Source organism: Mesoplodon densirostris, chromosome 15 (assembly GCF_025265405.1).
Source record: "Mesoplodon densirostris isolate mMesDen1 chromosome 15, mMesDen1 primary haplotype, whole genome shotgun sequence".
Lineage (NCBI taxonomy): Eukaryota > Metazoa > Chordata > Mammalia > Artiodactyla > Ziphiidae > Mesoplodon > Mesoplodon densirostris.
The window spans coordinates 16,878,094-16,897,024 of record NC_082675.1 but is presented as its reverse complement, the minus strand read 5'-3'; the positions used below and the strand labels follow the sequence as shown (position 1 = coordinate 16,897,024).

Genomic DNA, 18,931 nt, shown 5'->3' with positions numbered 1-18,931 from the left:
ACACTGATATAGTAAAAAAAAAAAAAAAAATCATTGAGTTGTAGGGGCAGCTTGTACCCAGTTGGTAAGGAGCAGGAGTGGATTACTTTATTTGGGGATAAAGATGTTGCTCTGATGGTGGTCTGAGAACTTTAATCCCAAGGGCAGGTTCAGGGTTCTCTTATAATTCAAGGCCAACTGTGTAAATTAAGCTGCTTTAAAGAAAAGAGGGCGCATTGCAGATAGGGGAAGGGAATGGGAAGGCTAAAAACAGACTTTTAAAAGTGGGCACCAGCATAAAGATCATTGGGAAATTCTTAGCCAAAACCAACCTTGGCAGTTGGTTAGGGGAAAAAAAAACCAGAAAAGTTTTGGTTCTATCACTTTCACTCCTAATTTGTCTCATTTGTCCCTGGTATCTGAGCTTTAAAAAAACAAAACAAACCCCAAAACAAAAAACCCCACTGTCTTGGGATTCTGTTCAGTTCAGTAATCATGGGGCAGGGGGCCTACTTTGTCACAGGCCCAGGGCTATTTTTTTTTTTTTCGACCACTTTATTGAAATACAGTTGACCTGTAAAAAGCTGTACATTTAATGTATACAACTCAGTGAGTTAGGGGTTAAGTATACACACATGAAATCACAACTATGAAGGCCATAAACATATCCATCACCTCCCAAAGCTGCCTCCTAACCTTAGCAGAAAGTCAGCCCTCTGCTTGGAACAAAGTGGGTACCCAAGAACAAGTTTAAGTGTGTTCAGTAAAGATAAAAGGCTGCTCAAGTCAATGGAAGCAGCAACTGAAAAGGACAACTCAGGTTGTCACATAGTGATCAGATGCAATGTCTAACAGTTACATAAATAGAAAAATTCACTTAAATGCAGTTTGGTAGACAGTCTTTTGGGAAGGGGATAAAATCTTCCGTACAGAACAGCCTGTGAGTACACTTGATCCTTTTCCTTGGAAACTGGCAATACCTTCTGCTTCCATTGGCATCAGGGACTATTTGCCTTATTTTGGCTAGATCTTTCCTAATTCTGTCTTCAAAAGAGTTAGTTACTAAGAGATACCTAACCATCACTTTTTTCAGGTGACTGAAGGAGGTGGGAACATTAGTGTTCGTAACAAAATAGTCATTGCACTTCCACGTTTTTAGAGGGCACCCCTTCCCAGAATAGCTACTCAGCAGTGTGAGAAGGGCTCTTTTTCATCCAGCTTTGGCCAAGAGATATTACCTGTTTGAAAACAATAACAAAAAGGAATGTTATAGTTGAGCCTGCTTTCCAACTGGCTCTACACTGAGCTAACTGGTTTGTCATGAAAAATAAGCAATGGAAATAAGTGTAGCTATTACACTGTTTTTCTAGCTATGAGTATCTGAAAGAACCAGTTATAAGTGAAGCCTAATCAATGCACACTTTTCAGTAAGTAGCAGAGACAGGTTAATTAGACATTTATACACATATGGGAGAGGAAGGAGAGACTATGACTGTGAACTCAGTTTTTCCCAAGAAGCAAAGTCTGACACAAGGTTCTATTTGAGAAACAGCATATGTGATCAATGGATATGTCTGCTGAAACAGCAACAGCTATCAGACACTGAGATTGAGAGATTATAAAATCTTATTTCTCTCCACAGTTAACTGAGGCGGTTTAGTTAATCAGAGGCATGAGCTCAAAATTTTTTTAGCTTTCCTTCCCATCCTTGCTTCAACCAGAGCTTTTCTTTAATTGGCTGGTCTTGATCAAAGAGGTATTCCCTGAGCCAGAGGACTGATGTTTGTCTCGAGGCTGCTCAGGATGGTTCTCCACTGAGGGACGTCTCCTGAACTTGAAGCTGGCACTTGGAAAGCCATCTACCTGGAGTGCTTAGGCTAGTCCATTCCCCAATGTCCAGAGGGGTGCAGTAGCTCTGAGGGCTCACCTATCTGCAGTTCAGCTACCCAAGGTTCTGAGTTTTATTACTGGCCCAGAGTTTTAAAATAGTTACAGTGAGGTTTAAAGATGCAAATCTCCACACTAGGGGTTGCAGATTGATCACAGGATGCACCTGGCTTGCAGCAGGTATGTTTTATTTTCATGGGGTTTTTTTGGTATTTTATTTTTTTAATCTTGAATTAACACTTAAAATTTGGGAAATAGCACACAAAATGCCAGATGTCCAGGTTCTCTGGGAAAATGGGCTCCCATTCCTGCCTGGCACTGAGTGAGAAGCAGCGCATGCCAGCTGCCCCTTTAGGCATAGCTTGAGCTCCAGATTTGCCACTCTACACATCTCTCCCTGCCTCGGTCCTGTTTTTGTTTTGCTCATTCCTGTTAACACCTGGCCCCTAGAGGTGAATGTGACCCCTGGAATCTACTGCCACCTTAGTGTCACCACCTGTATATACTTTGTTTTTTGTTATTAATGTGTTTTTTTTATTTCCAGTTTTATTGAGATAATTGACATACATTGTATAAGTTTAAGGTGTGTAACACAATGATTTTATACATGTATATATTGCAAAATGATTACCATAATAAGATTAGTTAACATCCTAGAGTCACCATGCAGTACATTGTATCCCCAGGACTTATTTAACTTATAACTGGAAGTTTTTACCTTTTGACTTCCTTCACCCTTTTGCCACTTTATACTTGTCAAAGTGCTTTCATATAGCAAACGTGGGCCTCACAGTTCCTACTGCATTCTTAGTTTACTGTGGGACAGTCTGTTAAGCCATTTTGGGCAACACATACCTGGGGGAGCCACAAAATACTCCTCCACAACTCGATGGGAGTTTTGTAGTAGTTCTTCAGCACAGTTGCCTTCTACCACATTGTCGGATCTCAAGTACAGACATCTACAAAACCAGAAGTTTAAGGTTACCTTCTCAGAACATGGCTTCTAGGGCATGGGTGGAGAGGGTCAAGTATGGGAGAACAAGGGAGCAGCATATTCTTGAGTTATAGTCACTGCTCAAAGATGGAGGAGCTGTAGTCAACAGTAGAACAAATAACAGCCTACCATTTATAGATTCTCTCAATAACCCTGTGAGGTAAGTGGTAATTATTCCTCAGGATTGATATGTTTAATATTTTTGATGATTACTATGGGTAAGTTGCTTTTGGTGGAGATAGGTAAGGCAATTACAGTATATTATATTAAATCTAACAGAGGTAAGCAGTGCTTGCCAAGGGACTAGATAGGGGGAACTAACCCAGCCTGGGTGAGGGACAGGTCCTCAGAACAGGTGATGTCACTCCTTAACCATGGTCAAGGAAGAGCTGGGTTGGGACTTCCCCGCTGGTCCAGTGGTTAAGGCTCCACGCTCCCAATGCAGGGGGCCCAGGTTCAATCCCTGGCCAGGGAACTAGTTCCCACATGCCGCAACTCAGAGCCTGCATGCCGGGCTTCCCTGGTGGCACAGTGGTTAAGAATCTGCCTGCCAATGCAGGGGACACGGGTTCGAGCCCTGGTCGGGGAAGATCCCACATGCCTCATAGCAAGTAAGCTGTGTGCCACAATACTGAGGCTGCATTCTGCAACAAGACAAGCCACTGCAGTGAGAAGCCCACGCACCACAACGAAGAGTAGCTCCTCAATGCAACTAGAGAAAGCCCACGCGCAGCAACAAAGACCAACGCAGCCAAAAATGTATAAGTTAATTAAAAAAAAAAAAAGAGCCCACATGCCACAACTAAAGATCCTGCACACAGCAATGAAATCCCATGTAAGACCCACCATAGCCAAATAAATATTTTAAAAATATGTATACACTTGAGGGCTTCCCTGCTGGCGCAGTGGTTGGGAATCTGCCTGCCAATGCAGGGGACACGGGTTCGAGCCCTGGTCTGGAAAAATCCCACATGCCGCGGAGCAACGAGGCCCGTGAGCCACAGCTACTGAGCCTGCGCGTCTGGAGCCCGTGCTCTGCAACAAGAGAGGCCGCGATAGTGAGAGGCCCGCGCACCGCGATGAAGAGTGGCCCCCGCTTGCCACAACTAGAGAAAAGCCCTCGCACAGAAACGAAGACCCAACACAGCCAAAAATAAATAAATAATAATTTAAAAAAATACATTTAAAAAATATGTATACACTTTAAAAAAAGAGAAACAGCTGGATTGGGGGGGTGATGGGAAATGAGCAAGGTGCAGAAACTTGCTGAAGAGTGGTTATAAATAACTTAAGCTGCTAAGTGACAGGACTGGGATCCAAGCCCGGTTCTGGTACCCCAAGATGAGTGCTTTTTTCATCGCAACCACCTTTGTGGATGTAAAAGCACCTGCCCTTGCAAGATGTACCACGAACATAGCTGAAGAATCTCACACTGTTTTCAGGGCTTAGTGGTTTCATTAAACTATCCAGATGGCAAACTAGTGAAACCAAACAGGAGTTGAACACATCTGTGGGGCTTCACTACTGTTTTAAGGTTTAAAAGTGCATGACAAGAGGTTTGAGTTGGCTTCCAGATACCTGGGCTGAAAAATAAGCAGTTTGCTCAATCACTAAGAGCCAAGCTCTTTCTGCTCTGAGCCAGACATAGACTGTGGGCTAAACCTAATGGGACAACGGGGCAAGGGTGTGACATGAACATCTGGGTAAAGACTGCATAGAAGGCCAAGTTGTAATGATAAGATTCTTTTAGGAAAGGATTGGTTCTTCTATTTCTTTGGGGCACCCAGCCCTGGGCAAGACATGACAAACACTTATTCATGGTACAAAGAGTGGAAAGCTGGACTCTATTCCAGGACTGGCACCGTCTTCACTGCATCACCTTGAACAAGTATGATCTTTCTAAGACCTTAAGCTTCTTGCCAAAAAAAAGTGAAGGTTGCACTAGTTTTTTTGTTGTTGTTTTTTTTTGTTGTTTTTTTTTTTTTACCATACAAGGATTATGCACTCATACTCATTCAAGGAAACTTGGAGAACAAAAATAAAAGTAATCTGCAAAGGTGACCATTGGACTTTCTGGGGTTTATATTTCTGTTGGGCAATATAACAAAATGGCTAAGAGACTGGGATCCTGAATCACTGCAGAATTCAAACCCCAGAGCTGCACGTGGCCTGTATGCAAGTTACTTATCCTTTCCATGTATCCTTTCCTTGTATCCTTTCCTTGTTTGTAAAATGCTTCAGAGAATTGCTGGGACAATTAAATGAAATGATGTTTAAAAAGAAGGTCTGGTAATGCTGGGCTTGCATTCTTAGGGCAACAGGAGGTGGGCACTGAATAGCACCTGCTCTTTTTTCAAAAAGAGTTTGTACACCCCAGGTACACCTCAGTCCCCACTATCCATTCAGAGAATACCTATGCACTTAACCTGCTATAATCACTCACAACCCTCCCAGTCCATAGGGACTGGAGGCTGCTAATTGTTCCTGGGCGCTTGGAGATTTTGACAAAAAAGACTACTACTGCCAAGAGGTGGTTAAAAGCTACTGCTTCCCAACAGTAGGTAGCAATTGATTTGTTCACTCGTTTGGTAATTGGGTTTCCTATTAAGTGACATTTCCAGAAAGACAAAATTCACCTCTTCAAATATCATACATCTTCCTCCTAATTACTATTTAAGATGGAGTTGTTTGTAGAATAAATCCACACCTCCCTATTTTCTTAAACAGAGGCTACTGAACCCAGGGTCTCTGAGTGTGGCACACTAAGCAGAACCCTCACTTGGCAAGTCGCTTAACTTTTCTTGACCTTGGAATCATGCACAAAACACCAAACAAGACCATATGAGCTTTTTAAGTGCCTATCAATTATGACTGACTGAATGTCTACCTCACCTCATCTTTCTCAGTCAGGGTTCTATTATAAGAGCATTTAGTCCAGATACGTAGGACAACTTCTATGCAACTGGGCTAGTTGTTAGTTATGTACCATCCTTGCAAGACTTGAAAAAAGAGTCCATTGATCTTTCTGTGTCCTCAATCAGATGAAAGACCCTGGTTGAGAAAACTTTTGACTGTGAATTAGAAATCCCTGCCCTCTAAAGCGCACAGACAAGGCACTTAAACCAGTAACTGTGGGAAATGCATTTAATTGCATGGAAAGCACTATGGCAGCATGGCAGAAGAAGTGCCTCTGTTGGCCCTTGGACTGACCAATTGAACAGTTCTGCTGTTTTATTAGTTTCTTTCTGCCTCTTCCCTGCTATCAAGGCTGCCAGGAGTTGTTTCTCTGGGCACCACTCTACTTCCATCTACAAGCCTTTTAATTTATTTCTAGTTTCATGCGGACTGAAATGAGAGCTAATTGATTTGGCAAATAAGGCTCTGAGGGACATCCTAAGCATTGAAGTTATTTGTCTGCAATCAGAGATGTCACCTGAGTCAGTCGCTGGATCTGAGATGAAAAAGGATAAAGTTTCTAGGGGCTGACTTTATTATTGATTGATTGATTGATTTTTTTGGCTGCACCACGAGGCTGGTAGGATCTTAGTTCCCTGACCAGGGATTGAACCCGGGCCCCGGCAGTGAAAGCACCGAGTCCTAACCACTGGACTGCCAGGGAATTCCTGGGGCTGACTTTAGAGGGCATATCTAGAGCAGTATTTGAGAGAAGCTCTGAGTTCCAAGTCCTGGATTCTCCTCTTAATACCTGTGAAACTTTGGCGCAGGTTACATAACCTCTCTGAGCTTTGGTTTCTTCATCTATGAAGGAGATAGTAGTATTTGCCTTTCGGGATTATATGTGATTACTGAGATATAACGCATATAAAATCTTAGTGCCTGGTACATAAGCATGCTCATGCTTTTTAGCTCAAAACAAATGATAGGTTATTTTGGGCCAAGAGATTTCTGTTAGCCAGTCAGGACCTTTACAGCTAGTGTGGCTATCACCTAAAACCATTTAACACTTGTCTTCACTTAACTGGGTTCCATTTCAAATGTCAGTGAAGGCAGTACATTCACAACATGAAAATCCTACAAATGTCACATCTAAAATGGAATCATTACCCCAAACTGATTTCCTAACTTATGGCAAGATTGCAAATCACTGAATACTAAGTCACTATTCCAGCTACCAGAACCAAATCCCTCTTCATCTTTTCCACAAACTCTTCCCTGAGTAATAGTTGCATTTCTTTATAGTTACCCTCTAGATGCCTTGGGAAATTCTGACTGCTCTTTGTACTCTATTCCCCCCTTTCCCATAGATAATAAAGAACATTCAACAAACATTTACTGACTCAGTGCTAGATGAAGATGAGCAATAACAGACATGCTCCCTGTGAGGTGGATGAGCAATAGGAGAGGGGCAGAGAATCAAATATCAATTAAATTGATGTATAAATACATGTAAAATTACAGCTCTTTTGAATACCATGAGAGCCACAGGTCCTGAAAGAGAACCTGACTCAATACAGAAGAATGAAAACTTCCCCGAGGAAGTGACAGTTGAAATCTGAAGAAAGGAAATTAAGTAGGCAAAAAAAAAAAAAAAAAAAGGAATGCAGGGACTTCCCTGGCAGTCCAGTGGTTAAGACCCTGCGCTTCCACTGCAGGGAACACGGGTTTGATCCCTAGTCAGGAAACTAAGATCCTGCATGCCACACAGTGAGGCAAAAAAAAAAAAAAAAAAAAGGAATGCATGCGTTGAGATGGGGGTAAAGGCAAGAGCCCAGAATTCTAACAAGGGGAAAGAATGGAGAGCTCTGGGAAAGTGATGTCTTGAAGAAGTGGGCAGAAGCTTGGTTAAATGATGCCCCACAGGCTATGGTGAAGCTTTCCTTTTTATCCTAAAGAGCACTAGGAAGCCACCTGAAGGGCTTGGGCAGGAGAATGACATCAGATTTCTGTTTTGAAATACTGTAACTTTGGGCAAATCGGTTAACCTCCCTAGACCTAAGCATCAAGATTACAAAATAGAGGATTTGAAGGAATCAAAGACGGGAGTGAGGGCTTCCCTGGTGGCGCAGTGGTTGAGAGTCCGCCTGCCGACGCAGGGGATATGGGTTCGTGACCTGGTCCGGGAAGATCCCACATGCCGCGGAGCGGCTGGGCCCGTGAGCCATGGCCGCTGAGCCTGCGCATCCGGAGCTTGTACTCCGCAACGGGAGAGGCCACAAAGGTGAGAGGCCCGCGTACCGCAAAAAAAAAAAAAAAAAAAAAAAAAAAAGGAAGACTGGAGTGAGACCATGAGGCTAGCAAGCACTTTACATGAAGGTTATGGAAACAGATAAGTGTGTCTCTCCCTACTGGCATTGACTAATGGCAGCTTTCTTTCTCCCACTTGTACCAGGAGTTTATTTTTTTAAATGCCATCAGAAAAAGGCTAGGACAGGGCTTCCCTGGTGGCACAGTGGTTGAGAATCTGCCTGCCAATGCAGGGGACATGGGTTTGAGCCCTGGTCTGGGAAGATCCCACATGCCGCAGAGCGGCTGGGCCCGTGAGCCACAACTACTGAGCCTGCGCTCCACAACAAGAGAGGCTGCGATAGTGAGAGGCCCGTGCACCGCGATGAAGAGTGGCCCCTGCTCGCCACAACTAGAGAAAGCCCTTGCACAGAAACGAAGACCCAACACAGCCATAAATAAATAAATAATAAAAAAAAAAAAAAAAAGAAAAAAAAGAAAAAGGCTAGGACAGAGTTGTAGACTGCCCATATCTTTATAGGCTATATACCCATCCTTTCTAAGAAGCTGCAGTCCCAAACAGCAAACAAGTCTGCTTTTCAAAAAAGATCATTTTCTTTTAAAATGTATTAAGATTTGGCAAAAATTGGTAGAGGTGGGTAGAGGCTGCACCCTTTTAGTATTCATAAGCTGCTTTGTCAAAGACCCATCCCTCCCTGTTTCATTACACTACTTCACTACTTGGGTTATTACTCTGCGCCCTTAGGCATTTGTGTTTTGGGCCCTAGGTATAAAATGAAAAGTTAAAACTTCCCTCTAGGCTTCCCTGGTGGCGCAGTGGTTAAGAATCAGCCTGCCAATGCAGGGGACAGGGTTTGAGCCCCGGCCCAGGAAGATCCCACATGCCACGGAGCAACTAAGCCCATGTGCCACAACTACTGAGCCCGCGTGCCACAACTACTGTAGCCCACACGCCTAGAGCCCGTGCTCCACAACAAGAGAAGCCACGACAATAAGCCACGCAGCACAACAAAGAGTAGCCCCCGCTCGCCACAACTAGAGAAAGCCGGCACACAGCAACGAAGACCCAACACAGCCAAAAAACAAAAAAATCTTCCCTCTGCATTCCCATCTTCTTTAACACTAACTATCGTTAACAGTTTCTTGCATGCCCTTTCAGGGAACAAAACAAAACTTAATGTATACACCAGAGTATATAAAATAGATTACACATAAAGTATCGATAATACCATACACGATGTCCTGAACTTTGCCTTTTTTATTAAGTATATCTTGGAGACCTTTCCATATCAGCATATATAGTTATTTCATTATTTTTAACTGCCAAATATTCCAGTGTACTATGATGATGTATTTAGCCATGAAGGACACTTAAAATGTTTCTGGGTTTTTTTTGTTTCTTTTCTGTTGTTTTGTATTATAAACAGATTTGCATACCCTGGGCGCTTGTGAACACATCTTGATGCACTTTCACAGATATTTCCATAGGGAACCACTAGGTCAGAAAATATGTACATTAAAAATTTTTGAGACAGGAATTCAGCAGCAAGGAAATCAGACATGAGCTCACATTCTATTAACAAGAAACATTACAAATCAACAAAAATAAGATTATCAAGAAAAATATTAGAAGAAAACCCTGGGACTTCCCTGGTGGTCCAGTGGTTAAGACTCCGCGCTTCCCCTGAAGGGATCGCAGGTTCGATCCCGCATGCCGCACGGCCCAAAAAAGAAGAAAACCAGACAGGATAAGGAGTTAATGCAAAGATCCTAGAGGAGCAACGAATTTGGCGTGTTGGAGAAACGGTAAAAAAGCCAATGTGGTTGGAGTGATAAAAGCAGTACTTCGGTGAGGTAGGGAGGGACTCTAGGAAGTTGGGCCTCGAAAGTGAAGCTTAGCAGTTCGGATTTTGTTCCTAGTTACACTGGGAGCCCTCGAGGATTCTACAAGGGAGGGACAGGATCCATAATGAACAAGGGAAAGAGTGAAAGCACCCGCGGGGTGACCGTGGGCAAGTTCTCGCATCTCGCTTCTGTGAAATGAGACACTAATCTTCATCTTAACTGGGAGCGAAGGCGCCGCAGGCAAGGCTTCGAGGGCCGTAGTCGCGAGCTTACCTGTCCTCCAGAACTGACTCCATGGGCTCCACCCCGTCCGTGTCCACGGCGCGGAGCCGGTTGGCGAAGGCGATGGCTTTCTCCAGCCGTGCCACGGCCTCTTGGCTGCCAAAGTCCACAAGTGCTAGCCGCTCCAGGTGCTCGATCAGCTCGGCCGTGACCCGGTGGCTTCCCTGGGGGAGAATGAGGCGGAGGGCTTGGGTCACGGGTGGGGCCTGCTCCGCCTCCCGCCCCGCTTCGGCACCCGCCTAGACGCCCCAGCATCTACCTGAGGATCGGCCTTGGAGCGGAAGCCCCGGCGCCCGCCCGCCGACACTCGAAGGCCCAGCCACACGGCCCGCGCCCACATTTCTATCCTGCTCGGCCCCCGTAGTGCGTCCTCTCGTAAAGCCTAGCGACGCGCTTAAAAGTGATGACATCCGAGAGCGCCGCCACCGCCGACGCCATGAACAGCGTAGGGGAGGCTTGCACCGACATGAAGCGTGAGTACGACCAGTGCTTCAATCGCTGGTTTGCCGAGAAATTCCTCAAGGGGGACTGCTCCGGGGACCCGTGCACCAACCTCTTCAAGCGCTACCAGCAGTGTGTTCAGGTGAGCTGAGGCCCCGGTCCTCTCGCCTCTACCCCAGGCACCGGCTTCTCTCTACGGTGTCCCTGGCCTCACGCATCGTACCTTGAGGGCGTTGGGACTGGCAGGGTGAAGAAAAGCCTCGATGAGACCAGTGACAGTAGTTCTCTCCCCTACTGTCACCAAGGCTGCCTGGTATCTCTCCGAATGACAAAGTTAAATATTTTTGCAGCACTTTACTTTTTACGGAGCCCAGTAACATTCTTTGGTTCATTTGGTGCTCAACCTGAACTTGCAAAGTGGGCATAGTTATTCGTATTTTATGCATCAAACACTCACGCCCAGAAATAGGAAGTGATTAGTCGAAGTTCACTAGAATCAAGTTTCCTTGGATTTTGCGGTGGTGCACTTTTCCAATATTGCTGAGGGACAAGGAGGGGTGTTAGCCTCTCTGGCCTATTAGACATTATGGAGGATCTCCTTTTGTTATATTCCCTTCATTGGCCTATTTTATTCTCTCTTGACTAGCTAGAACATCTTCATTCCATCCCAGTGAATGTGAAACTGATCTGAATCGTAAGAACAGCCCTGGGCAAGGCACTCCCAGTTAGTTAACTTAAAAAACATCCTCAGTAATCCCAGGTGGAGCTGCTGTCTTTACCCAATAAACAGATAGGAAAGTTAGACTTGATCAAAGTTACATAGCCAGTAAGTCCTGGGACTGATTTGAACTTGTGTCTGTCACAATAGAGTGGTGATACTGTTTAATTTCCACTTCTGAATTTTGATGTTAACTCTTTCCAGTCTCTGTAGTTTTACAGTTAATTTCTTTGTAATCTTATGTTAAAAAGCATGGGGTTTGAATCATGTTTGGTAGTCCTTATGGTCCAGTCGGATTTACTTTTGTACCACCATATTTATAAAGTTTGGTCCTCAGGCTCCATGTAGACCTTTATCATGTGTTTTCTTCCATCAGAAAGCAATAAAGGAGAAGGAGATTCCTATTGAAGGACTGGAGTTCATGGGCCATGGCAAAGAAAAGCCTGAAAGCTCTTCTTGACCTTGACAGTCACCTTGAAAATGGACTCCTCAAATTGGGAAATTGAGGACTCTGGATCGTGTCAGTTAAAGCTGTGAAGACAGCATCGATTTGATGAATTTAGGAGAGAGGAGTTTCCTATCCTCCTCCTTGATATTTTTATCTCATTTGTAAAAGATGATGAAAAAAATCACTCTTTGCTTTGAAATTTCTGGCTTTGACATCAGCAGGAACTCAGTCTGCTAAATAATGGGATTATGATTGCAATACTTGGTCTGGGATCGGTTTTAAATGTATCTTGTATGTAAATGCTGATAAGCTTGTCAGGATGACCAAGGTTGCCTGAGTTATGCTTCGAATGACATTACTTGTACACTGTACTGGGGTTACTGTTCATGGAAGCAACTGGTTAGGATCTCTCTTTTCTCTCAGGGAGATAATGCTTTGGAAAGGGTTCCCAGCACAACAGTTTCGATCAATGCTTGGGAGCACCGTTTTATTTTTATATAGTAACTTAACTGTTAAGATTGCTGGTGGACTGGGTTAGCCAAGAGGAAGACAGCTTTTAACAGTTCCCTACCTTAAGAGGTGTCAGATCTCATATTAAGATGTGAAAGCTTCAAGAACACTGAACACCATCTCAGAGTTCATGGTGTAGTTCAGCAATTAAGATCCTTGGAGTGGAGTGGCTATGCAGGAGGATCCTAAATTGCAAAGATTTGCTGTTGCCAGCTTTCAACTTAAGTAAATAAATTAAGTCAACCTGTGTATCATAGAAGTGCCAAAATGCTGCATCTGGTTAAATGGGGGGAGAAAAGAGTTCACTTTATTTGCCTCCTTTACCCACCCTGCCCTGTAATGCCTGTAATCATGAAGATGGAACAAATTGTAACATTTAGTTTCTATCATTATTTGCCCCTGAAACTCGGTACACTTTATGGAACTACCACCCTGTAACCCCACACATCCCATATATACACTGGGGGGAGTTTTATAATTTTAAAATGAAGATTTATCTATGCTAGGTAGTATCGTATAGCAAATGGAAACCACTGATTTCTAAAATTTCCACAGTAAGCTACACCAATATCTTAAAATGTTTATATAATGGCACCCCAAAAAATGTCAGGATCAGGTGAGCACTTACACACTTTAGAATGTCATGTAGTCTCCACAACTGCGTTATCTTGAGTAATGTGGTTCAATTTTTTTTATGTGCCCATATGGTATGAAACTTGATTTACAGAAGTCCTAGATCCTACTATCTCTTCTCCACTTTACCAATTAATAACGTCATATTTAATGTGACCAGTCCTTCATGTCATTGCAATACATTCTGCATTTATATTTTGACAGGTTAAGGTCCATTATACAAAAGATATTTGGAACCCAGTTGAGGACGTCCAGGCAGCAAGCTGGAGTTAAGTATAACTGTCCCGAAATAAGCCTGGCCACAAGCCAGTCAAAACCTTACAGGCTCTTGAATCTTACCACAAAACTGTCTGGTTGAGCCTTGAGAATAAAACAAATGTTATTGTAACTGCTACTGAGGGAATAATTTTTTTCTGATTGTTCCTCATGCTATTTTGACTTTATCCTGCCCATAAAATGGCTCCCACTATCTCAACTACTTAAAAGGTTTTAAATTTTGAAGAGGAAATCTTAATTGCTCTTTAATGGTGATCTCTCCTAATTCCTATGGCTACAAGGTTTTAATTCCAGAAACAAATAAAGCCAGTTCTATATGCAGAAATGTGTCACACTGCCTTTATTTCTCCAAAAGTTTCTGACCCTTCCAGCCTTAAGGGAGCTGAGAGATGACCCAAGATGAGAACTTGACACCTTTGGAGAAAATTATCTGACTATAGGGAGAATTCTTCAGCAAATGCTGGTGTCTTTGCCACCCGAAGTCTGCCAGGACACAATTTTGACCCTTAATTAGCTTGACTTGTGGTATCTGCTTTATCCACCCCAGGCACAAGAAACCAATGCCAGGCCTGTTACAAACATTGTTATTTGGAGGCCTGAATTGGACCTGAAACACTGCAAACAGCAACCGCAGACCTTCACTGCAGAAATAGAAATAACATCAATGTTAATTTCTGAGGGAAAAACACCACCAAAGAATGCAACTCTCAGCTCATGACTAAGTTATTTATTTAAGCCATCTCCTGCCATAAGCAAAGGGACGGAAAATCAGTATAATGGTCATGAAGTATAATGGTCATCACTGGATACAAGAAGGTGAGCTTAAGGTCTCGAACACTTTTCTGGTCCATGTGTGCAGAGTAATGGTCCAAACCAGTGCTGTGGTCCCCACTGGGTAATGGCCCAGGTTCTCTATTCGTCTTCATAGCCAGTTGGAAGCGGATTCACGTGAGGGTTATGGAATAGGGTATGGTTACCATCTCCCCAGGGAAAGGGCTGTGGAGTGAAGATGTCCATTAGGCAATTCCAGAAAATAGTTCAGAAACAACACTACCACGAACTGCCTAAAGTAGGGTGAGTAACAGATAATACATAAAAACAAAATGGAAATTAGTCCTTTAACTACTGGCATATTTCAGCCCTCCCATGATTTAAGGGAGCTCTTATAAATTCCAGGGGAGCCCGTAAAGTAGACAGTATGAAAAGCAAGCTCAAGTTCGTTACTCAAAAGCCTCTCCCTGGTAACTGTACATCAGTGCTGTGTTTCTGAAAGTGCAATCCTCCCGTCACCTGTATCAGAGTGGTAGAGGTGGGTATGGGGGCAGAGATGCTTACTTAAATGCAGATTTCTGGACCTGAAACAAATCTCTGGATTGGAAACTGCAACATACCCTCAGTTATTTTGCATGCTACTTTTGAAAAGCATTGCTCTAGGGCAGTGATTTCCAGCCCAGGATGATTCTGCCCCTGTGGGGACGTAAGCCAGTATCTGGAGACATCTTGGGGAGAGAAGCGGATACTACTAGCACCTAGTGGTTAGAGGTCAAAGATGCTGCTAAACATCCTATAACTCACAGGACAGCCCCTCCTCACCCCAAAGAGAATTATCCAGCCCCAAATGTCAATAGTACTGAGGTTAAGAAACCTTACTGCACGGCTTCCAATTCTATTGTACAAGGGTGGGAGTGGCGCTCAGACTCAAAAATTCTTTCTGAATCTAAGGATCCTGCTTAATTTTCCAGTCCTACCTGGGCTAAGTGAGGTAATAATTATCATAATATATCTGCATCAATAGCCAAAGGATGACATAGCTGGGATGATAACTAGCACAGAGGTGAACAGAAGCTGTCAGGTCAATCTCTTCATTATGCAGCTAGGAGCTTCCAGATGCCCAGATTTTAGAAAGGTGAACCGCCTTCCGACTTCGCCAGTCTAAGGGAGTTTCCCAAATCTCCAGGTTGTGTACCACCGACAACCGTTTCAGAACAGTATCAGAAGGCAAAAGGTAGGATGACTCGGAGAAAGGAAAACTGAAGGGCACTTACTGTACGACCTTGAGGAAGAAAAGTGAGATATGACCGGAGAAAATAAAAATGTGTTTGGGAGGATTGAATGAGAAACTGTACACGCACGGCACCCACGCTTTTAGAGAATGAAGAACTTGGCATTTGGAATGAAAAGCGGAAGAGACACTCGAAGAGACTACAAGGGGTACCTTGGACCTGATGCGGAGATGGGGGTAGGCAACGAACTCGGGTCTCTCCTCCTCTCCGTGGTGCGACTTCAGGAACACGTTCAGCATGCTCACTCCCACCCCGGGGAGCGCCACGAAGTAGGTGAGGGACTTCCACATGCGAGCTGCAGAGGGGGCACGACGCTCAGGCCTGGCGGTAATACGCCCGGGTCTCCTCTCCCACCCCCAAGGCCTCAAGCCAAGGTCACAGTCCCGCCGCTCTTCGCTCCAGTGGGGCCAAGGCCCGCCCTGCGCACCCAGTCCCAGTACCTGAGCCCTCCTCGCCGTGGGCGCCACTCGACATAGGCCGGCTCAGCAGCCGGGAACGACCCAGCAGCCCAGAAACCCGGGGTACCGCTGCCGCCGCCATCTTCGACCAGAACCGCCGCAGCGCCGGAAGCGGAAACAGAAAAGTTGGCTGTGGGGGCGGGGCCACAACCTCAAAGGGAAGTTCCTATTGGGCGGCGCCTTTTAACCCGAGGAGCCTGCGCACTGTCCTCCGGGCCCGCAGAGTCCTAGCCTGAAAGCTCGGAGCCGCAGAGCTAGAGGGAGCATGCGCTCTGCACTCCTGCGTGCACTCCCTGCTCCCTAAGGTCAGCACCCTGGTGAGGTTAAGCGCAAAAGAAAGGTTTGTGGAGGACACCCTGGCATCCGGGGTCGCTCCCTTCGCTGAAGTCCATACACAGCAACAGGAGGTTCCGAGCACAAACCACTCTATCTAAAATGACATTTCCCCTCCTCCCTATCCTTTGACTCTGCGCTATTTTTTTCATGGCACCAGGACATAATAATAATTGTCATCATCATTATTACAATATTTTGTCGGCATCACAGAGTTTATGTTCTATCAGGGGAGACAAAAGATTTTGCCACTGCAGCATCCCCAGACTCCGGAATCGTGCCTGGCAAGTAACAGGTGCTCAACACAGATTTGTTGAATGAATGAAAGAATGAATGAGTGAATGAATGAATAGCAACGGGAAACAGTTGGCATCTGTTATATTTTATCTCTACAATTCTTTCCCACCCCTCCTGTCATTTTTCTTCCTTCTACTCATCTAAAAACAGTTTAAAAAATAAAAGTTAAAAAATAGATACATAAGATAAAATGAAAGTAAAGTTTTTGACCATAAGTTCCTTTAAGGATGTAATGAAAGCTATGAATCCTTTCCTCACAAAAAATGCAACTGCTCCTAAGCACACACAGTTTAAGCACACAATGTTGGGGGAACAAGGTACTATAAAGTACATCCGGACACCCCCTAAGAGTCCTGTGCCCCAGGTTAAGAACGTCTACTTAGAGGAATAAACAGGGACTCTGGCGTGATAAGACTGGATTCACATTTTGTTTCCATCCAACACAGCCTGTATGACCTTGAGCAAGTTAGATAAAACGAATGCTTTAAGGTCCTGCAGTTTCATGAAAACAAAAATTTAGGATCATAGTACTAGAGCTTCACAATCTGATCTTTCTTTCTCTGAGTAGCCTGGGTTTTTGCATGTTATGGTGAAATTAGGATTGTCAAATCCCTAGGCATCCTCAAACACAGCCAGAGGGGCTGTGAAGCCCCACAGTGTAGCCATGGAAAGGGTCCAAGCTCAAGCATCAGGAAATCCTGGGTTCAAATCTGGTCTGCCCCCAACTGTTCCTCTTCTCTAAAATGGGAATGTAATATGCACTTATTCATCCCTTTATCTGACAAACAGTAATTTAAGACACAGCCCCGCCTGGGGCAGTTACTCACCCTCTATCCATAATAATGATGGTTCATTTAATAAATATTAACTACGGTGGCTACTATGTGCCAGGTGTACACAGTAGTATGCAAGAGCTATAAGGTCTCTCTCATGCAATTTACAATTCAGTGTTAGAGACAGGATTAAGTGAAAAATGCCCAATGCCTGGGATATGTTAAAAATTCAACAAATGTTTATTTTCTCATAGGACTTTCATACATCTTGCAGGGTGGTAGTGCTAGGTAAAGATTCTGTCTGTCGTATGCTTGGCCCACAGTACATTCTCAGGCATGATGTCTATGATGTTATTGCCAGGTATGCTCAGCATTTGCAAAGCTTTGGGTGACTGAGTTTAGACAGCCCAGGAAACCAAAATCATCAATACAACGAACAGGTAATATTTACTAAGCACTTATTTCATGCCCTCATCTATGCTAAACACTTTACATAAATTGTCTTCTCCACCTCAGTAAATGGGCACTCCATTCCTCAAGTTTAACACCTTGGAGTCACCTTTGATCTCTCTCTCTCTCTCTCTCTCTCTCTCTCTGTCTCTCACACACACACACACACACACACACACACACACACACACACATTTTCTATCAAGAATCTGACAGCTACTTACCACCTACTGCTACCAATTTAATCAAAGGTGTTATCTCTTACCTGGGCAATTGCAACAGCTTCCTAACTGGTCTCCCTGCTACCTGGCCCTTCTACAGCCTATTCTTACGTGGCAGCCAGGGGGATCCCTTAAAACCTGTCAGATCATCTTCTTCCTCTGCTCAAAATCCTCAGTGGTTCCCATCTCAGAGTAAATGCCAAAGTCCTGACAGTGGGCTGCCAGGTCCTACACACCTTGCCCGCAGCCACCTCTCTGACATCATGTAGTCTACCTGCTCCCTTGCCCACTTCACTCCAGCTACATTGGCATTCTTGCCTTTCCTTGAACATGCCAGGCATGCCCCTGCCTCAGGACCTTTGCACATGCTCATATCTCTGCCTAGAAGAGTTTCCCCCCAGGTAGCCACATGAATTGCTTCCTTATTTCACTCAGGGCTCTGCTTAGAAGCCATCTCTTATTGGAAAGCCCTTCCCAGACCACCCTGAAGTGAAATAGCTCCTCCCCGCCCTGACACTCTATCCTCCTTACTGCGCCTTATCTATCTTTGTGGCACTTGCCACCATCTGCTGTATTAAATATTTATTGGTTTATTGTCTGCCTTTTCTCACCACACACCATGGGGGCAGGGACTATGTTTTGTTCACTGGTGTGACCACTTGGCACATGATAGGACCTCACTGAATATACATTAATCCCAACCATGATCCTGTGAGCTAGATACTATTCTCCCTATTTTTCAGATAAGGAAACTGAGACTCAAGGTTGTGAAGGAAATTGCCCAAGATCACAAAGCTTTAGGCAAGTGGTGGACTCAGGCAGTGTGGGACTCAAGCCAGTTCTTTTAACCTCAAAGCCATACAGACTTTGCTTTAGGTAGAACACCACCAACTCCGAGAGGTCACCCTGTCAAGCTCATGCTAATCTGATGCTCTGAATAAGGATTAGCAAGGGAAAAAAAAAAGAGCTAATAATTTCTGACTTCAGTAGGTTTGGAAAGAAAAATATTTCAAGTCATGGGGTCCTTGAGAATGGATGGAACCATCAAATGTGTTTTCAAGGTGCTGAGCTGGCAGTTCCCAGCTTCTGCGTCCTCTCACAGTGAACCCCAGGGCATC

The 18,931-nt window shown here is 44.4% G+C and overlaps 3 protein-coding genes across 4 annotated transcripts; 1 reads left to right on the top strand and 2 right to left on the bottom strand.

The window, feature by feature from the left end:
- Window positions 1-13: 13 nt before the first annotated feature.
- GATC (glutamyl-tRNA amidotransferase subunit C) lies at window positions 14-10,584 on the bottom strand. 2 transcript variants are annotated; one of them, XM_060119798.1, is made up of 4 exons: window positions 10,452-10,574; window positions 10,184-10,356; window positions 2,722-2,825; window positions 14-1,217 (listed from the first exon to the last, which is right to left on the bottom strand). In XM_060119798.1, exons 1-4 carry the CDS (start codon window positions 10,530-10,532, stop codon window positions 1,165-1,167), a joined length of 411 nt encoding a protein of 136 aa, XP_059975781.1. In that variant the 5' UTR covers window positions 10,533-10,574; the 3' UTR covers window positions 14-1,164. The 2 variants fall into 2 exon arrangements, with proteins under 2 accessions (XP_059975781.1, XP_059975780.1); XM_060119797.1 differs by lacking the exon at window positions 14-1,217 and having other exon boundaries at window positions 2,648-2,825; window positions 10,452-10,584.
- TRIAP1 (TP53 regulated inhibitor of apoptosis 1) lies at window positions 10,481-13,543 on the top strand. Its single transcript, XM_060119803.1, has 2 exons — window positions 10,481-10,775; window positions 11,728-13,543. Exons 1-2 carry the CDS (start codon window positions 10,596-10,598, stop codon window positions 11,809-11,811), a joined length of 264 nt encoding a protein of 87 aa, XP_059975786.1. The 5' UTR covers window positions 10,481-10,595; the 3' UTR covers window positions 11,812-13,543.
- Window positions 13,544-13,925: 382 nt separating this feature from the next.
- On the bottom strand, window positions 13,926-15,847 carry LOC132503313 (cytochrome c oxidase subunit 6A1, mitochondrial). Its single transcript, XM_060119799.1, has 3 exons — window positions 15,722-15,847; window positions 15,434-15,576; window positions 13,926-14,214 (listed from the first exon to the last, which is right to left on the bottom strand). Exons 1-3 carry the CDS (start codon window positions 15,819-15,821, stop codon window positions 14,131-14,133), a joined length of 327 nt encoding a protein of 108 aa, XP_059975782.1. The 5' UTR covers window positions 15,822-15,847; the 3' UTR covers window positions 13,926-14,130.
- Window positions 15,848-18,931: the final 3,084 nt, after the last annotated feature.